We start from the raw sequence: 21,684 nt of genomic DNA on the forward strand, positions 1-21,684 counted from the left end.
CACTTAGACTATCACTATGACAAAGATGTTGTACTTAAACCCCTTTTTGACTAAATACAAAGTGTAGAAGTAATTACAAAAAGTGTAGTCAAGCTCTTAAAATTACAGAGATACCAGAATGGAATGTATTCAGTGTGAGCTGAACACTATAAAATTCACAAAAAGTATAGATAAGACTGAGAGGTTTAATTAAAATATAAATGGAGAGACTAAATAAGGTTATGGTAGGAAGTAGTGGGATATAGAATTAAGGGCAGAATATTTTTAAAAGGAAAAGATAAGCTTGTATAAATATAAAAATGGAATATTCCAGTTAATATAAATTATTTTAGTTTATGGGAATATTAAAATATGAGATAGGGAGAATAAAAAACATATTTAACAAATGTTTATCCATTATAATAAAACAAGGGAAATTAAGCAATAGTTTTATGTAAATTCTTTGTATATTTTTTTATTAATGATTTTGTTTTGGTATTAATTTGCATGATTTCTACATTGGAATAGTTACCCTCATTTTTTGGTTAAATTTGTTCCATATATTTCACAACCTTTTTCTTTTTCTTTTTATTTATTTAATTTTGTTGGAGCGGGAGGGGCATACCAAGTGGTGTTCAGGGTTTACTCCTGTTTCTGTGCTAAGGGATTACTCCTGACTCTACTAAGGAATTATAGAGTTCTGGGGTCAAACTCAGGTAAGAACTATCACCTGGCTCCCAAGAGTTTTTTTAACCTAAATTAATTCATTATATCTGTCATAACTCTTTTCAATATTTCTATTATCTTTATAACTTCTTTAACAATTACTACACTTGATAATCTACATAAATAGAACATTTTCTACTAAAAAGTTTTAATGACTTCTCTAAGCTATGCAATTTAATTTTTTAATCTATCATATGTCTGAAATCATTTATATATACATATACATATGCATATACTATGTATATGCATATACATATATATATATAACCTCATCTTTGCTCAGTCCACCTTTACCATCATCCCTCAGTGGTTGGTTTTAATTGGTACATATTGTTCACGGTCCAGGTTTTAGATCAAGCACCTCACAAATTGTGTAACAGGGTCAAGGAACATTTCCTTCTGCTAGATCAAAGTCAATTTGTTTCTTCATCCTTGTGAAAGCAGGGATAAAGAGCTTGGATATCTTTCTTCAAGTACTCTTCTATGAGAATCAAAATGTTTCCTGGGATTTCATTTTTCATGATCTTACTCATTTCTCTGACTAAAGGTATGTCTTCAACGTTTATTGGGGATTTTCTTACTATGCTATGTGGTATCTTCTTTAGCCACATATTATATGATGAAAATGATAAAATCATAAGCTGATCAGTTCTGTTGTTCTATAAGATTCTCAAGGACTCTGACCTATAATGAAAAAGAGAAGGAAATATGAATTACTAAAACTCTTCATGTATCAGGTACCATGTTAGCCATTGCTAAGATTAAACTGTTTATGGAGTGAGGGATGTGGCTCAGCAGCGGAACTCATGTCACACATGCTTAAGGCTCTGGGTTCACTGGCATTACAAAATCATTACAATCATTATACTTAATTCCACATTATTGGTAAGAAAATTGAGATTGATATCTAAATATAGAGAGATTAAATATGGTCACATAGATAATACACTGATAAAAATTTTTATTAATATAAGCAGATTCTAAAATCTTACACTGCTCTATAACACATTTTAGTGAGATAAATAGATTGCACACTGGCAGGACATTTGCCTTGCATGCGGCCGACCTGGGTTCAATTTCTCCGCCCCTCTCAGAGAGCCTTGCAAACTACTGAGAGTATCTCACCCACAGGGCAGAGCCTGGAAAACTACTTGTCGCGTATTCAATATGTCAAAAACAGTAACAACAAGTCTCAAAATGGAGATGTTACTGGTGCCCACTCGAGCAAATCGATGAGCAACGGGATGACAGTGACAGTGAAATAGAAATAATCTCAGATAGCTAACAATGTGATTAGAAATGTGTTTATTATTCTTAGCATAAATTCAATGCTATCTAAAATACCATTGATTATTAAAATCCTTATATTTTACTTTAAAATCCTTATATCTAAATATAAAATCATTATATGTAGAGTGAATACCTCAAATTCAAATGTTTTTAGAAGAAGTAATCAATAACTTATTTTGCAGCAGTTCCTTACAGGAATAGACATTGACAGAAGGTAGAATCCAGAGACAGAAATAAGAAACATAAGAGGACGAAGTGAAAAGAAGATGAAGGGTCCTGAATATTTTTTGTGTACTTTGGAGACTTGTTATATTTTTGTAAATGTGAACTGTTGGTCTAGATAATTCCTTTGCCAATAAATTCAGAACACTTTTCCTCAGTGTCTTAGGTGGCAGTTTATTGACAGCAGTGGAACTCTGTGAGAATAATTCTATTATCCACACACTCTGTGGCTAAACATCAATGTCAGCTATATTTTCTTTCCTGTGTTTCCTTCCAGAACAGGCAATTCTCGGAGAGCAGAGTCGAGAGCTGGTTGTTCCTAAAAGGCTTCCTCTGATACATAAACGAGATGTTGGGTACATCCAGGACAATGACATTCAGGTAGTGATTTTGATATAACAATTAAGCCACATAGAAAGCAAGTTCTGGTTCCAATCAGAAGCAAACAAAAGCTTAAATTTGTTTTCTGAAAACTCCAGTTCACACTGGTCCTGGGCTAACAATTGAGGATAAGAAGCAAGTGGAGGAAGCAAGCCCTTGACAGATTAGAAAACAAAATCAGTGAAATTTGCATTTTAAAGGATGTCATTTTAGGAACTGGACGGATTGTACAGTGGGTAAACCTCTTACCTTGAATGCTGCTGGCCCGGGTTAGGGTTAGATCCAGGCACCATTATGTTCTCTGGAGCCCATCAGAAATTATCCCTGAGCTCAGCCTGAGTACAATCAGGTGCCCCAACTCCTAAAAAAAAAAAAAAAAGCAAACAAACAAAGGGTGTCACTTTAAAATTTCCAGTTAAATGTGAAGATTCCATTAATTCAAATTCCACAAAATTTGTACTATTCCTGTTACACACACAAGTACACACAGACACACACAAACACACACACACACAGAGCTCATACAGTTCATTGTGTTGTAAAATGAGAAACCCTTTAAAAAAATTACTGAGAGCTGTTTTTATCTGCAAATTCTGTCCTTAAAATAAACTTCTAATTCGATGTGAAAATTATAATAAGAAAAATCTCCTAAGTCATAAACCGCTTACATGCAACAAATACAAGATGCCCCTTCCACCCTCCCTCAAAATTCTATGTTAGAAGAGGCTCATTTTGGCAATGTCACAAATAAACTATAAACTGCAATAACTCTTGACCTCTTTGGTTTTACTCTTCAATCATCACACTTTGTATGTTCTAGCTTGACATGATCTATGCTCTTTATTCCTTCTGCCCCCCCTCATAAATGTTGTGTATTAGGCCAGCAGTATAAATTATTTTCTTGCCTAAAGCAATGATTTCTGCTATTTTATTATCCAGAAGTAAGCCATCTAAAATACTCCAGCACTTCTCTAGCAAAATCTTTGATTTTTCTGCTTTTAACCTCGATCCGAATCCTTTTAACTATCCTACTAAAGTGTGCATGATATGGTTCCTATCTATCTTTTTAGTTCTTACTCTATTCAACTTAAAACTGATTTTCAGCATTTATTGAACTTCTGACAGTTCATCAAATGTATCAAGCTCCATCTTACTTCAGTATTTTTGCAAACTAAGTAAGTAGTTCCTTACTCTGATTTCTCCTTTAAAATACTTCCGTTTTTGAAAAAAATGCATTTTTTCTATTATGATATATGTAATATATTAAATTAAATTTTAGTATATTATATGCATAGTATATTTAATACAATATATTTAATTGAATTTCTTCATAGGGAGCTGTGACTTCCATGAATTCAGTGAACCTCTATATTGCACCCACTGAATTTTCCATTTAATTTCTACATCTGTAATAAATGAGTAAACATAAACTAAATTAATATGAAAAATATATGAATTTGTAAATAATAACTTTCATGAAACACAGAGATAAAATTCCACAAAAGAAACATAGTGAAAGTACATTAACTATAAATTCATTTATTACAAATAAAGAAAAATTCCTAAGGCAATTGCCATCAGAGGAGACATTTTTTACACTAAGATATTACTTCGTTACCTTAGAGATTTGCATTCATTATAATACTTAGACAATCAAACAAACACCATATGCTGGTGTTGGAATTCTAAATTTTAATATTTTCCTTCAGAATTACCTGGAAGTATTTAATAATAGATATAAATATTTTCCATGCCTTTGACAATGACATTCTAACGACAATGAAGGTTCCATCACCCAGAAGCCCGTAACTGGCATCTTGCTGGCAGAGAAAGGGCCCAGGATCATAGCTCCAAGACGACAGGATTCTACCCAACCACCCAGGCAGACTGAGCCAGGCTGAGAACCTGGGCGTCTTCTTGGAATGGGGACAGGAAGACTCTCTTTTATGCCAGAAGGCCCAGCAACCCAAACCATACCTGACACCCCCTGGCTTAGAAACATCCCAGCTCTACAGCAGAACCTCATCAAATGCCCAGGCCACCAAATTTTTCCAGATAGCTCATGAACTACATGGCCACATATACTGCTGCAGAACCTTCAAATTTTCACAGCTCAGCAGTATCACAGTCAACTTGATTAGAAAGTTATTTAGAAATCCACCAAGCTCTATAAACCTAAATAATAACGCAAAAGACTCAGAGCACTAATTAGCACAGGAGATCCTCAGACAAGGACGTGAGTAACACCAGTGTTAGATACTATCATCATCGAAAGTTGATTGCTATTGAGCTAAGATTTTATCAATCCATTTGCCTTTGTGTTGTAACAAACAATATGAAGTAAATTTGATTGTGCTTGTCAGTGGGCAGACTGGGGGTGGTGGGTCCTGGGGACACTGGTGGAGAGTAGATCACAGTGGTGGTGGGATTGGTGTTGAAACATTTAATGCCTGTAACAACTCTATTATGAACAACTTAGTAAAACACAGGGTTGTAGAAAAAACTTTTTAAAAAGAAAAATATTAACATTTTACATGAAAAAGTAGACTACTTAACAAACTAGAAACTGTAAAAATAGATAAATCAAACATTCAGGGTGGTGAGGGAGCCAGAGCGATAGTTTAGCAGGTAGGGCATTTGCCTTGCATGTGGAAGACCCTAATTCAATTCCCAACATCTGATATGGTCCCCCCAACACCGCCAAGAGTAATTCCTGAGTGCATGAGCCAGGAGTAACCTCTGTGCATCACTGGGTGTGACCACCCCCCACAAAAAAAAACATTCAGGGTGGAGACTGTAAGGGGATAGATAAGGGAAAATATAGTTTTAATTTTTCAAATTTTATAATTAGAAAAATTCCCATAAAAATTTTAATTAAAAGTTGAAAATTTAGGTGTGTTTTTTTGGGGGGTCACACCTGGCTCTGCACAGGGGTTACTCCTGGCTCTGCACTCAGGAATTATCCCTGGTGGTGCTCAGGGGACCATATGGGATGCTGGGAATCGAACCCAGGGCGGTCGAGTGCAAGGCAAATGCCCTACCCACTGTGCTATCGCTCCAGCCCCTGAAAATTTAGTTTTATCAGTAGTTTGTATTTTGTAGACGCTCCTACTAGAAGTTGCTGGGTGAACTATGAGAGCTGAAATTTCTTCTCCATTTACCTCACTGTCTGCCCCACCTACTAACTGAGCACAATGAACATTGTTTTCAGGAAATTTATGAAGATGAATTGCTGTATGAATTAAGAATAAATAAAAAAATCTTAATACTTCATCTTATAAGATCAAGGTGAGTTCTATTTTTATCTAATAATTTAAGTTTAGCCTATTACAGCATTCCAGTTTTTATAAAAACTGCTGGTAAAGTGAATGTTGTCTAGGTACAATCTAAATTTTTGCTCTTCACTGTAATTCCATTTTATCAATGACTAAATAATTTTATACAATGTTCTCCACAAATTACTCGAAAGTTTGGGTACTGGTATTATTTCAGCTTCACTCTAAGAAAATATTCATCAATCAATGTCACAAAAAAGATAGAAAGAGAAAGAGATGAAGGGAGTAAAGGAGGAAGAAAGAGAGAGAGAGGGGAGAGAAAGCAAGGGAGAAAGGAAGAAAGGGAGGAAGGAAGGAAGGAAGGAAGGAAGGAAGGAAGGAAGGAAGGAAGGAAGGAAGGAAGGAAGGAAGGAAGGAAGGAAGGAAGGAAGGAAGGAAGGAAGGGAGGGAGGAAGGGAGGGAGGAAGGGAGGAAGGGAAGGAGGGAGGGAGGGAGGGAAGGAGGGAGGAAGGGAGGGAAGGAGGGAGGGAGGGAAGGAAGGCAGGCTGTTTATAAAAGCATTTCTAAAGTTTTTTCTAGGTTACTTAAAACATATAAAACAAAGTTCTTTGGGAGAGTAAGATGAGAACTAGGGAAACATTACTACATTGTTACGTCTTATAAACTAAATCATTCTAATGCTCTTAAATTCTCTTCAATAATTCTCTTCACTGTTTTCACTATTGCTCAATTTTCATTGATTTCCATGGGTTCATTTCTAGACACAATAGCTCTATGCATGTGATGCAGCTTAATCTGATATTCATATCTTTAATAACTCTAGCTATCCCTTTAGTTCTATAAAATTAATATCCCAAATCACTAAGCCTTCACAATCTGAGAGAAGTATCTTTTTACATAACTACTTCTTTAAAATTTTTTTAAAGTTTATTTAGTCACCACTGCTGTGAGAATTTTGTTTGTATGGAAAACAGTATGAAAGGTTCTCAGTAAACTTAAAATTGATCTACTTTATCACCCAGCAATTCCATTTTTTGGTATCTACCTTCAAGATAGAAAAAAATTATTCTAAAGTACATATGACAGCTCTATTTACTGCAACACTCAGTACAATGGCTAAAATTTGGATCCAACCTAGGTGTCCAACAACATCTCAGTGTATCATGAAGATGTGGTATTGAGATATATATCCATGATGGATTACTATGACACAGATGTAAGGAGTGAAGTTACGCAATTTGCTATGTCATGGATGGAATTTGTAGATACCATGTTAAATGAAATAAGCCAGAGGAAGAACAATAAGCATAGGATATCACTTATATGTCGTATTTAGAGTAACTGAATGAGGAAATACAATGATTTATGGGGTGTCTTGATCACCTTTGGTCCCAGAATATAGGGAAGAAATGAAAAGAAATAGAATGAAGGGAGGGAAGAGCAAAAAGAGATAAATGAGAAGCAATGGAGGCAGGGCTCAAGGCAATTCAGGTACATTGGCCAAGTTAAGGAATAGATAGAGCTAAAATTCCAAACCAGAGTCAACAACACTGATACCACGAGCTGTAAACTTGTATAATCAAATTTAAAAGTTGCTTGTTAACGTGGCAGGCTGGACCTCTGGGTAGGGGACAAGTAGGAGAGGAAAGCTGGGACCCTGTTGGAGGGAAGTTGACACTGGTGGCAGGATTGGTGATGGACCATTGTATGTCAAAAACCTAGTTGTGAATAATTTTGCAATTCACAGTGTTTTAATAAAGTAAAAAGTGGTTACAGGTATACAATGTTTCGACATCAATCCCTTCATCAGAGTTAACCTCTCTCTACCAAGGACCTGCCCCCTGTTTGCTTCCCACCAGTCAGTTTGACTGTGAGAGAATTTTTTTTCTAATATAAGTATTTTGCTCAGGACTCCATGCCAGGCTGTTTAAATTTGGTGAGTACCAGGTGGGGGTGTGTGAGAACCCTCCCTGCCCCAAGGAACCTAGCCCTAGCAGCCGACCTCCACTACCCAACCGCCGCCATGCTCCAGGCCACTTTCCGGACACATTATAAGACACTTTCTACCCATTTTCCATAATTACCACACCATATTTGATGGAGTTCAGACAGTAGGCAACAAATCATAGAGAGTTTTATATATACAGATATATACATATATATATATATATATATATATATATATATATATATATATATACACCTCTTGGAGAGCCCGGTAAGCTACTGAGAGTATCCCACCCGCATGGGCAGAGCCTGGCAAGCTACCCGTGGTATACTTGATATGCCAAACACAGTAACGATGGGTCTCATTCCTCTGACAGTGAAAAAGCCTCCAATCATTGGGAAAGACGAGTAAGGAGAGGCTGCTAAAATCTCAGGGCTGGGAGGAATAGAGACATTATTGGTGCCTGCTTGAGTAATCAATGAACAACAGGATGACAGTGATACAGTGACACAGTGAAGTATTTTTCCCTGTGTTTTAAAATACTGTTACTAATAGGGATTCAGGCATAACATTTTACCACCTTTCAGCACCACCTCCTCTTCCTGGTTGAACACTTCCTCCACCATCATTGTTGCTCCCTTTTTCTCTCCTTCCCCCAAGTGGCTGTTTCTTACCGAACATTAGTTCTCAAAGTCTTTGTTTCCACTGTCTTTGGTTATTCATTATTCCTCCATTATGCTTCTTTATCCCTTATATAAGAGATCTGTGTCATTCTCTTTATCTGACTAACTTCATCCAGTATTAAACTTTCTAGATATATTCCAATAGCAGCAAATTGCATGATTTTATCTTTTATTATTTAGAATACCTTCCAAGGGCCAAAAAAATAAAATGGAGAAAAGACATTTGCACCCCTATGTTCTTTGTAGTTCTATTCACAATAGTCAAAATCTGGAGTCAAATTGTGTCCAAGAATAGGAAACTGGATAAAGAAACAATGGTATGCAATGGAATATTACTCAACCATAAGACAAGAAAACTACTTTGTTTTGTATTTATCCTATGAATTTTTTTTACTAAAGTTATAAACATCTGGGATACTTATTTGATCAGGTATTAAGAACAAAAAGTGAAAATTTACAGGTCCAACATGTTGAATCAGATTGTTTATTCATCCAGTGCGAACATTGCCTAGGTCACCTTTGCTTTACTATTGTAAATCTGTTAACAGTTAATAATTTGAAAACAAAAGCAACCAACTGAGCTCAGGGCTTACTCCTGTCCCTTTGCCCAGGAATCAGTCCTCCTGATACTCAGAGGACCATATTCAGGTTAGGCACAGCAAAGCAAGAATCTTACCTTCTGTACTACCTCTCAGTCCCAACATTTTCATTATTTATAAATGGTTAACCTTTACTCCCAGAGAGTTCTTTAGATTTTGTATTTTGCTCAATTACTTTTTAGTGATATTTTATTTTATTTATTTATTTTTTAATTGAATCACCATGTGGAAAGCTACAAAGCATTCAGGCTTACATCATACTCAGTTATACAATGATCGAACACCCATCCCCTCACCACTGCTCATATTCCACCACCAAGAACCCCAGTATACCCCTATCCCACCCCGACCCCCTACCTGTGTAGCTCATAATTTTCACTTTAATTTCTCTTTACTTTGATTACATTCAATATTTCCAGAAAAAACCTCACTATTATTGTTTGGAGTTCCCCCCCCCAGATCAGAAATCTTGAAAAGGAAGCATTTGATAATTTGTTTTCCATTGCTGAGAATGAAGAGATATGAGGCTGTGTGGTTTTGGATTTCTGTATTTTAGTATTTTAGTAACTAAGACCAGGGAAATTTCTGCCAGAAATTGCATCTTGCAAGCTTGTACCTCTCTTTAGTGGTCCTTATAAGATGGCGGTCGCCACCCCTCCCCCCACCCCTTGAAAGGAAAACCTGAGAGAAAAACCTTTTCCCTCCTGGGACAGCATGGGTCCAAGGCTTAGTTCGCAGTCTAGAGACATTTCTGCAAGAAGCTGCTGGCACCAAAAGTAGTTTAGTTGGTCATCCAGCAACAGAGAGGTCGCACACTTGTGGCCACTCAGGTCACATCTCAGTGGAGAGAGGCACCAGTACCACCCCCCTCCCGAGATCTCGTGCACATCCCCTGCTTAATTATTTTTTAAGCTGTAATTTTGAGATGAAAAATATTTATGTTACCTAATAGTTAAATTTTTGGCATAGAGTGCTTCCTTATTGTCCCTGTCACTGTCACTGTCATTGCTCATTGATTTGCTCTAGTGGGCACCAGTAACAAATCCATTGTGAGACTTGTTGTTACTGTTTTTGGCATATTGAACACGCCACAGGTAGCTTGCCAGGCTCTGCCGTGCAGGCGGGATACTCTCGGTAGCTTGCCTGGCTCTCCAGGAGGGGCAGAGGAATCTAACCCAGGTCAGCCGTGTGCAAGGCAAACCCCCTACCAGCTGTGCTATCGCTCCAGCCCACTTCCCTATTAGTATTATTTTTTTCTATTTCTGTCTAACCTGGCATTGTTCAGGGATTAATTCTGACTCTGTAATCAGAAATTACTTCTGGGAGTGCTAAGGGAACCATTTCAGAGGCCAGAGATCACACCTGGGTCAAATATGTGCAAGGCAAATGCTCTACCACTGTACTATTTCCAGCCCCTGGCATAGAGTGCTTTATAATAATAATTGTTCTTATTATCTTGATATTCATAGTATCTTTAGTTTTGACCCCACTATAATTTCTAATTTTGAGATTTTGATATCTCTTTATTTTTCTTGACCAGTCAAAATTGTTTATCAAGTTGTTGAACTCTTTATATAAAATTTGCTGTTTTAATTGTTGCTATTGTTTGTCTATTTCACTTGTTCATTCAATCATCTTTATTATCTCATCATTCTATGATTGAGTGTTTGCTTTTACCTGTTTATGCAATATCTTATCTTCTCTAAGTACTTAAAGCTGTGTTTTTCAAATGTTAATTAGGAGCATTGCAGAGATACATTATAATATTAATGATTACATCAAAACATGTTCTAATCTCTTTTATGGATAATTTGAGTGTGAAAACTGGAGAGATTTTTAAATATAATTCCTGTCAAAATTTTCTCATTTTCTCCTTCAATTATATGTTTATTTAGAGTACAAATTGTATTATATCATTGTTAAATTAATTGCAATTTTTTACAACAAAATATATGTTCTAACTTGGTAAACATGCCACCATCACTTATAAGAATATTTCACAGTTGTTTGGTGGAGTATTCTAAAGAAACATTAAAGTCAAAGTGATTGGTAGGATAATATAGATATTCTAATTTTACTTACTTTTCTTGTCTAGAGATTATTTCAATTCTAAGAGTCCCATAAATATTTAAATTTTGAAATTTCTGCTTATTATTATTATAATATTATTCCACATATTATTTGTGGCCAGTGCCATAATACAGCCAGAAGGACACTTGCCTTGCATGAGGTCTACTTGGGCCTATTCTCTGGCAACTTATTCAGTCCCCTGATTTCCATCAGGAGTGCTCCCTGAATGCAGAGCCAGGATTAAGGCTTAAAGACCTCTGTGCGTGGCACAAAAGCAAAAAGTAAATAAAACTTTAAAATATTTAAAAAATATACAAATATTTGTCTTCAGACAAATATACAAATATTTGTCTGAAGCTGTTAGGCAGTTACGTCTTATTTAGATTTTTTTCCCTATTTTTTCTATAAATCAGTTCTTTCAACATTATTTCCTGTGGAATTTTCTTCTGAGAAGTCCTTTCCCTGATATTAATACAGTTTAACTCCTTTTTCATATATCTACAATTTACCTAATTAGCTGATTTTTATTCATTCATCTCAAACTTCGTTTTTTTTTTATATTTAAAATATATCACTTTAAGATTTACAGGAATGGGATCTTGCTTTTAAATGAATTCTGATGATCTTATACTCTGATTTTTCTAATTAGGTGTTTCATTTATTAGCAGTTGACATCACACTTCATGCCTTGCATTTAATACTAAATTTCTGTTTTACTTTGTGTTCCTCTGGTCTGAATGAATTCTTCAGGTACTTGCACTATTTAATTAATTTTAACTCTGCTGATTATTTATTTATTTATTATTTGGGGGCCACACTCAGCAGAGCTCAGGACTTAATTTTGACTGTGTGTTCAGAAATCAGGTTCTGGAGGACCATGTAGGGTGCTTGGAGTCAAATCCAGGTCTGTCCTATGCAAAATAAGTGTCCTATCCACTGTACTCTCTCTCCAAGTCCCCTTACTAATTTTTTAGCATCATCTCTTCACTTCAAATTTAATTTTTTTTTTTTTTTGCTTTTTGGGTCACATCCAACAATGCACAGGGGTTATTCCTTGCTCATGCACTCAAGAATTACTCTTGGCGGTTCTCAGGAGACCATATGAGATGCTGAGAATCGAACCCAGGTCGGCCACGTGCAAGGCAAACACTCTATCTGCTGTGCTATCGCTCCAGTCCCTCAAATTTTAACTTTTATTTAGAAACTTGCAAAATGCATTTCGCTGTTATTTATTGTTGATGAAACATTATTTCATATAAAACATATAAACAATGTAATCACAGATTGATCTACACCCGCTGCTCCTAATTTATAATTTTATGCATGTACAGCAATATACAGTATCAATATCAAGACAATTATAATTTATTGAAGGCATACATATATGTCTTAAAAATTAAGTGAAATTATCATATTTTTGCTCACACAGTTACCATTTCTTTCTTATAGATTAATTTGTTCCAATCTTCTTTATATTGTCATTTCCTTTACTCTAGGAAAATTGCTTTTCTCATTAAGAAAAAAAAATTTGCTGCCGGATATTTATTTATTTTTTTGTCTTAAAAGGACTTTATTTTGCTTTTATTCATTATAGGTTGCATATATGGGGTATTTAATTGTATATTAAAAATTAATTCTTTTGTTTGTCAAATTTGGGGGAAATCAAACCCAGGGGTACTCTGACTTTATGCTTTGGAGTTACGCCTAGTTGTACTCCTTTACTGGCTATCAAACTGGCCTACTGTGCAGCGCATGCTCTCCAGTTCATTGGCCATATTCCTGGCACCTAGACATTTAATTTCTTTTGATAAGATATTGGTGGAGCCAGAGATATAGCACAGCAAGAAACGCCTTGCCTTGCACACAGCCAACTCGAGTCTGGATTCCTAATACCACAAATAGGTACCCTAGCACCATCAGAAGTAATCCTTGAGCAGAGTTAGGAGTAATCCCTGAGCACAGCTGGGTATAGCCCCCAACCAAAAACAAAAGAGGAAACTTTTTGATGTTGTTTGCACATCTTTAGTTTTTTTATAATCTTCAAATAAGAGGTCAACAGTAATATATATTTTTTAAACTCTCTTTCCCTATAAAGGGCATGTTGTTTTCTTTCACTACTTTAAAGGCACGCCATTGTTTTTAATAATTTGAAACTTGACAATATTGAGCATATATTCTTCGTATTTATCCTGCTCACGTTTTATTTAATGGACAATGATTTATGTCTTTCCCCAAACTGGATAAAGTTTTAGCCAACGTCTCTCCATCTTTTTAGCTTGTTTGCAATACCATTCTCTTCTTTTGACATATTAGTAATAAGTCCTTTTTATATTATCCGACATGTATCTTAAATTCCTCTATTTTGTTTCCTTGTCCACATTAGTTAATGCTTACTGATTTATTCTCAATTTATTTGGAGCACTGTGATTTATAACATTGTTAATGGCATGCATTCTACATTCCAACACCACACCCTATATCAGAATTGTCTCAGGCTCCTCTCCCATTACCCACACCATCCCTGCCACCCTGGGTAAGCCCAGTTTTCCAAGCCATATCTCAGGTAATGTTGTCTTTGACTGATTTTATTGCCCAAAATGTTCCTTTATATCTCACATAGGAAAGAGATCATTAAGTGTCAGTCTTTCTAGATGACTTTACCGAGCATGTTACACTTCAGTTACATTAGTTTGGTGCCAAATTGATTCATTTCTATTTTTCTTATGGCCAAGTAGTAGTATTCCCTTGTATTTATATACTAGTTTCTTTTTCAATCATCTGTTCTTGGAGACTTTTTTTCCCTCAAATTTTGACTACTCTGAATAGTGTTGAAATGAACATAGAAGCTTCAAATTTCTCTATAGAATAAAATTTTCGACCCTGGGTATATGCCTAGAAGTGGAATTTTGGTCATATAAAAGGTTAATTTTTTTTTATTTTTGAGAAATATCTTGGGCCGGAGCGATAGCACAGAGGATAGGGCGTTTGCCTTGCACGCAGACGACCTGGGTTCAATTCCTCAGTCTCTCTCAGAGAGCCCGGCAAGCTTCTGAGAGTACCCTGCCTGCATGGCAGAGCCTGACAAGCTACCTGTGGCATATTCGATATGCCAAAAACAGTAAGAACAATTCTCACAATGGAGTTGTTACTGGTGCCCTCTGAGCAAATTGATGGTAATCTAGCAACTGGATGGCAGTGCTACAGTGCTACATATAAATATCTATTGTATTCCGAAGAAGTTGGACATTCCAACAACTAGAGGGTGAGGGTTCCTTTATTTTTACATCTACAACAACACTGGTTATTGTTTTTTGTTTGTTTTTTTGCTTTATTTTGTTGCCACACCCTGCAATACTGAGGGGCTACTATGAGCTCTGCACTCAGAAATCAGTCCTGGTGGTGCTCTGGTTTGAGATGCTGGTAATTGAAGCCAGGTCAATTGTGTGTAAGGCAAGTTTCTTACCCACTGTGCTATCTCTAACCCAGCACTGTTTTTTTTTGTTGTTGTTCAATCTCATATGAACCAGGCTCATTGGTGTGAGGTGATAGTGTTTTGATTTGTACTTCTTTGATGATAAGTAATACAGAGAATATTTTTCAGATAACTATTGGTCATCTTCATTATGTATGTATGTGTTTTTGAGAAAATTCTCTCTTTTCCCTATTTTTCATGGGGTTGTTTATTTTTGTTGTTGATTTTACAAGTGCTTTATTTATCTTTGTGAGATGAGTGGTAGGCAAACATTTTCTCCCAATCTTTGGAAGTGTCTTTTCCTTCTATGTGCAATTTCTTTTATAGTGCAGAAGATTCTTAATTTGATGTAATTGCATTTGTTCACTTTCACTTCAATGACATGATCAGTTTCATTGAGTTACTGAAGAAGTCTATAGATTCAATGTCATGAAGGGGTCTGCTTGTGTTTTCCTCAATGCAGCATATGAATTTTGATATTATATCAAGATTACAAGTTCATTTTGAATTGATTTTTGTGTACAGCGTGAGATAGGATATGGGCACTTTTTTTTTTTAAACACATCACTGACCAGTTTTCCTGACATCATTTATTGAAGTTTTCCTTGCTCTGCTTCATACTCCTTTTTCTTTTATCAAAGATTTGTTGTACGTATACCTAAGAATTTGTCTCTAGGCTTTAAGTTCTATTTCATTAATCTAAATGCTCACCTTTATTCCGGTACTCAACTTGATTTCTAACACTTTAGAGCATGGTTTGATGCTGGGCAAGGAGAAATCATCCATATTCTTTCTTCTTTGGATTGCTTGGCTATTTGGGTGAATTATTACTCATGTAAATTTCAACAGCATTTTGCTTATGTCTTTAAAATATATTGCAGAAATTTTTATAAGGCCCTCATTAAATTTGTATAGAGATTTTGTAAGATTATCTTTTTAAATTTCGAATTCTTCTGATTCACAGAAAGAGGATTACTGCTATTTCCTTATAGGTTTTCTTATTTATTTTAGTAGTAATAGGGTGTTTTACATAAGACTCTCACTTTAGATAAGCTACAAGTACTCAACTTTTGTGATATGCAATTCTGAAGAAGACTGTGTAAAGGAGATATCTCAAAAGGATTATTTCACATGTTTTGCATGCCTAGGGTCAAGGTGTGATATTGGGCATCTCATCATGCCCCAAACACTGCTAGGAGTACCAGCTAAACACCAAGCCAAGAGCAACCAATCCCAAAACATCAGCACTGCTGGTGTGACCCAAAGAACAAACAATATAAAAATTACATGTTAATAGCAATGTTTCTCTCTATGTCAGAAATTTAGGACAATTTATTTTGTTCTTTTCTACATTTACTAATTTATTTCAACTAATGCATGTACTTTTGTCTAAATTTAGGTTAAATATATATAAGATTAATTATGCATTATATATTAGCATATATATTAATATTAATATATCAAGTATTAATATATAAATGCATGGTACATAATATGACTCATTGACATATGTGACAAAATTTTTGTATGAATTATGGTTCTTAAGGCAAAATATTTTACTTAAATATTTTCTTCGTGTTTTTGAGATTTTTTAATTAAAACTACCATAATATTTTTATTTCATTTCTACTGTCTACTAGATTAAATGGATTTTTATGTAAATGAGGCTGCTTTTGCTCAACAACTTTTAGCATAAAATAACTTTGTTACAGTATGAAAGCTACCTTAAGACTTCTCTCAAACTTAAGTGACTTTGGGGCTGGAACGATAGTACAACGTGTAGGGCATTTGCCTTGCATGTGGCTGACCCGGGTTCGATTCCCAGCATCCCATATTGTTCCCTGAGCACCACCCGGGGTAATTCCTGAGTGCAGAGCCAGGAGTAACTTCTGTGCATCGCCAGGTGTGACCAAAGAGAAAAGAAACCTTAAGTGACTTTATCTGTCAACTTTTTAGAATGAGTAAATCTCATTATCTTTTTACCTTCTCTTCTAGGGAGTTCCTATCCTCAAATTATAGTGAAACATTATACTCCCCAAATGGAGAGATGATCACCAGGCATCCTGAGATTATGGTAATCTAGGAGACATTATCTTTTCTGAAACTGTCATTTCCTGTGCTATTTTGAAACTCACTTCTGATTTACAATCAGCTTCAAAAAGTGTAACAGCAGAAATAAATACTGCATCAATTACTTTCACACAGTGATCCCAGAATAGAAAATATGACCCTTTGACCTCAAAGGGTATTGATTACTGCCTAACAAGAAAATCAATGACCGTTAATGTATTTCTTTACAAAACTCCCTTCTACATATCCAAAATAATGTTAATTCTAGAAACAGTAAAGGATTCTGATGAGATTATAATCAAACAAAATAGATAAAACCTAAGTCTAGGAAGGAATGTTAAAACCACCATCTCTTTGACCCTCCTGTGATTCACATCCTATTTTTTGGTCATGATGCACTAACACTGAATTTGCTCTTTCATTTTCTAAACAAACTCTATTTCATTTGTCATTAATATTGTCCATTGAATGCATATTCTGATTTTAAAATCTAATTCTAGTTTCTAAAATGTGCCTCCCGGGGCCTTCTAAATATGGACAACCTAGCTCTCTCTTACCAAAATTATACTTTACTAAATATTCATGCATAAAAGGAGGAGACCCCCCAGCATCCCGTATGGTCCCCTGAGCACCGCCAGGGAGCAATTTCTGAATGAGCCAGGAGTAACCCCTGAGCATCGCTGGGTGTGACCCAAAAAGAAAAAAAAAGAAAAGGAGGAGATCTATACTTTGATCTGGAGGATGGTTATGGTCTGTGAGATTATGAGATAGTGCAGACCCTGGAAAGTATCACACCGAGCCAGGAGCTGTTCAGACGGTAACAACAGAGCACCAAGTAGTCAGTGATAAAGCATCATGGGTAGCAAGTAGGCAGTAATAAAGATTCCAGTTTGATTGAAGTGGAGTGATCAGAGAGAAAGTCATGAAGGGGCATGTTCAGAGAACGAGGCCCAATTTTAAAAATAATCAAATATTTTATGAACGACTGAATGACAATGTGATAATAGGATATGAAGGTTAGTATGGTAGATAGCTTAGGATGGATTGAAAGGTCAATTTTAAAGAAAAGTGTCACATTTTTGAGGCTAGTATCAGAGTAATATGCTCCTAAATTTTGTAGGAAAGAATATTTATATCCAGGCCAGAGGGTTAAGGCATTTGGCTTGCATGGAGTCAATCCAAGTTTAATCCCCAGCACTGCTCATGGTTTCCTAAGCATCAACAGATGTAAACTCTGAGTACTGATAGGTCTGACCCAATATTCCCTCAAAAAAAAAAAAGAATACTTACATTCTTTAGGTATTTTTATAAAGGAATTCTAAATCCTCTATTGCTCTATAAAAGTAATTGTGTAATTTTAAACAGACTCTATAAAATAGCTTCTCAATTTTCCAAATTGGTAAAGAATTAAGTGAAATTTGGATGGATATAAGCATTATTTGTTACACCAAAATAATATTTATTAGGAATGGAAAATAACATTAATCTATTCATTTATATCAATAGCCTTTTTTTTAATTTGTTTTAGGATCATTGTTTTTACCAAGGGACAATTGTACATGAACATGATTCTTCTGCCAGCATCAGCACATGTGATGGTCTGAGGTACCGCACAATTTCTCTCTATGTATATTTTGATTTTTCCTGTGGATCTCCAAAGACATTAACTTCAATAGTTTTTTAAAAATCTAGTATAGGGAAACATATAATGAAAAACTCTATTATATATTACCAGTGTCAGTAACCACTGATGCCTATATTTTATGTTCATTTTGACCAAAATAAAAAGAAGGAAACATGTTTCTAATACCCAGATCTAGACAAACAAGCTGTTTACTATATATATTGAAAAATATGCAATTTGTCTTGTTAGAGATCAGAACATAAAATCAGAAACTACTCTTGAACATTTATTGTATTAGTGATCCAAAATACACGCCTACTGAATTCTTGTCTTGTGAATTGCCATATCTCAATGATCGACAATTTTTCACAAAATTTGACTATTTGTCAGAAGGTCAAAGTTAATGACTATATAAGTCGTCATTTGGTGTTGGGTTCAAGGACAAAGGAAAACACAGAAAGACAAAGGGTCAAAATAAGTAGTAACTGAAAGGTTTTTATTTAAAGCTTGAGTAACTCCAATTTTCCAAGAGGAGAACCCATATAGTGACAAAATCACCACATAATAGTACTATTAACTGCAAGATGGTTGCAAAAATTCACACATACCAAACAAACAAATTAAAACCTTATCACAAGAATTTACACTTTCCAGGATATTCACAACCCCAGAGGGTATTTGCTACTCTACATATTTTCAAAGTAGATAGGCTGGTGAACTTATAAAAATTCACATAAGTTGACACATATGAATTTATTGTTACTGAAACCAGTTGCCACATGCTATTTCATTTTTTTGGTATCATTTATTTATCACTCAGTATAGCTGGTTGCGTGATCACAAAGCTTTGACCTTAACTTTTCATTTGTTAAGAAGGCAAACTCAATACTAAAAAAAAGAATAGTATCATGTACTTATATGGTAGTAAAATGGAATACATTTTGTATATATATACATATATATTTTTTTATTTCTACAGGGGTTTCTTCAGGATTTATGATCACAGGTACCTCATTAAACCAGTGAAATATTCAGAGGAGGGAGAACATTTGGTATTAAGATATAACCCAAGGGTGAAGTTTTCTGCCAATTATTCTTGTACAGAGGCAAATTTTACTACAACATCTGTTCTAAAGAATAATACTAAATCCAGTGAAGATTCCAAAATGACTGTGAGTGTTTTATTTTAAAATTATTTTATCTCAAATGAAATGCTTCTATTTCCTCTAAGATCTTTAAAGTGATTTTCTAATGGAGTATTCGTGTTGAGTTTTGCTCTTTATTATTTTAAAATCTGACATATCAAAATTTTATTGTTGAAACTATATAGACAATTTCCCCAGAGTAAATCTTAGTTTTGCTATCCATTTCAAGAAAGGATCTACCTACAATGTTCATATTAGGAACATTTGCAGGACCAACTGAACAGAAAAGAGGCTTTATTAGCAATAAAACAACTTAAATTGAGAAGGATGTTTACTAACTGTTCACCAGCATCGGTAATAATGACTTCAAAGTGAGAGTTTTAGGGGGCCAGAATGATAGCACAGCGGGTAGGGTGTTTACCTTGCACGAGACTGACCTGGGGTTCTGTTCCCAACATCCCATATGGTCACCTGAGCACTGTCAGAAGTAATCCCTGTGCAACGCTTGATGTGACCCAAAAAGGAAAAAAAAAATGAGGGTTTTAAGCCCAATAGGCATAGAATGACATAATAACATATATTACAGTAGATTTTCAATAAATTAGATACACTCACAAGGAGATCATTGAGCATGCACAATTGAGGAACACACAGTGAACACCCATCTCATGTACAGACGGTAGTGGAGGATCACGATCAGGGGTGTGTTTATAATATGGCAATAAGGTGCTAGGAGGCTAGGGGTGTAACGGGTTCTATTGCAGTTTACACTGGTTGGTACTGTCTGTCCAAGGGCCTATGGTCCCCATCAGTGCAAAAGTGTTCTTAAATTTCTGCTCTGGCCTATCAGAACAAAAGGATGCAGTAGGAAAAGATCTTTGAGGAAGAAGCTGTCACACCCTCAAATTATTAAACCCCAGGCCAGTCTTTTATCTTTTTCTAAACCCAGAGAGTCCATCGAAAACAATAAATGGGGGAGTGGGGAAAGAAAGCTTTGACACTACCAACCCTTCAAAGTTACACAGCAGTAGGACTTTCACTGTGAATAATGAAATGTACCATATCTGGAAATTTACACTACCGAGAAAACTGTCTCCTTGTCTCCCCTGTTCTTGGTTTAGGATGTTTATAACAATCTAGATTCTTTTCTTCTTCCCTTTTAATTTGACCAAGTGTTCAAACTGCTATGGAAAATTCTGAGAGTAACATATTAAAATTTAATCTGGGTGATTACATGATGAGTATTCTCCGTGTTTCAGGCTTTTCTACACAGCTAGTTGATACCTTCTAACCTCCTACAGATATTAGTCTTTAAGCTCTGTGAGTACTCATTGTGCACACATCCAATGACCAGTAGACGAAACACCTTGTGGATAGTTGTTGCTTGAATAAGTCAATTTTTAAATGATTACTTAATCCCCCAAAGAGTTAAAGCAAAAGTGTAACTATTGAACATTGTCAAATCTGAGAACAGTATTCCTTAGGCTTATACTTGCAAAATATACATCTAACTCAATACATGACACTGAAAACAAAAATCAAATTCATTGTACATTTTGGGATTTATTAAAATATCATATACTGAGTTATATAAATAACAAGCAGGTTTTGTTTAGGTCTATTACTAGAACTATTAGAACTACTTCTGTACTACACCTTCCTGTATCAAAATACCATCTCATACCTTGAATACACTGTTATGAAATATCAATATGATAAATATTAACTGTACTTTAATTAAATTTTCAGAATATAAATAAAGAAAAGTTTGTTGAACTATTCATTGTTGCTGATATGAATTTGGTAAGTTTGTAGATGAAGTTACTCTTTATCTTCTCTTCATCTTTATAATATTGTAGTTAGATTCTAACAAAGAATTATAAACAAAGAATTTTACTGATTTCATATGGTCTCAAAGTTCTGTTTTCAGTACTCCCAAACTGACTTATAATAGATCACCAGATTTTTCTTTAGTATAGTAGATTAAGCCAAAATAGGACGCTGAGCTCCTTTTAAAAATATATGAGTCGTACCAAGAAGATAGTACAGGGGATAGGTTTTGCTTGTTGCCAACCCTAAACAGATCCCTGCACTACATGATCCCCCAGACATCAGTGAGTACAGCCTTGGAGGACCCTGACTGCAGGCTGTGACCATGGTGAACTCTGAGCATCCCTGGGATGATCCAGTTAATCTCCAG

General features: G+C 35.3%; 1 protein-coding gene across 1 annotated transcript in view; it reads left to right on the top strand.

Annotated features, from left to right (window-relative positions):
• Positions 1 to 21,684, top strand: part of ADAM7 (ADAM metallopeptidase domain 7) — a 65,052-nt gene that overhangs the window by 15,062 nt on the left and 28,306 nt on the right. The window contains exons 2-7 of the mRNA XM_055144223.1: positions 2,495 to 2,598; positions 5,810 to 5,886; positions 16,641 to 16,719; positions 18,244 to 18,320; positions 19,319 to 19,511; positions 21,234 to 21,287. Of these exons, the coding sequence (XP_055000198.1) occupies positions 2,495 to 2,598; positions 5,810 to 5,886; positions 16,641 to 16,719; positions 18,244 to 18,320; positions 19,319 to 19,511; positions 21,234 to 21,287 (584 nt within the window). The remainder of the gene's footprint in view (positions 1 to 2,494; positions 2,599 to 5,809; positions 5,887 to 16,640; positions 16,720 to 18,243; positions 18,321 to 19,318; positions 19,512 to 21,233; positions 21,288 to 21,684) is intronic.

Source organism: Sorex araneus, chromosome 7 (assembly GCF_027595985.1).
Source record: "Sorex araneus isolate mSorAra2 chromosome 7, mSorAra2.pri, whole genome shotgun sequence".
Classification (NCBI taxonomy): Eukaryota; Metazoa; Chordata; class Mammalia; order Eulipotyphla; family Soricidae; genus Sorex; species Sorex araneus.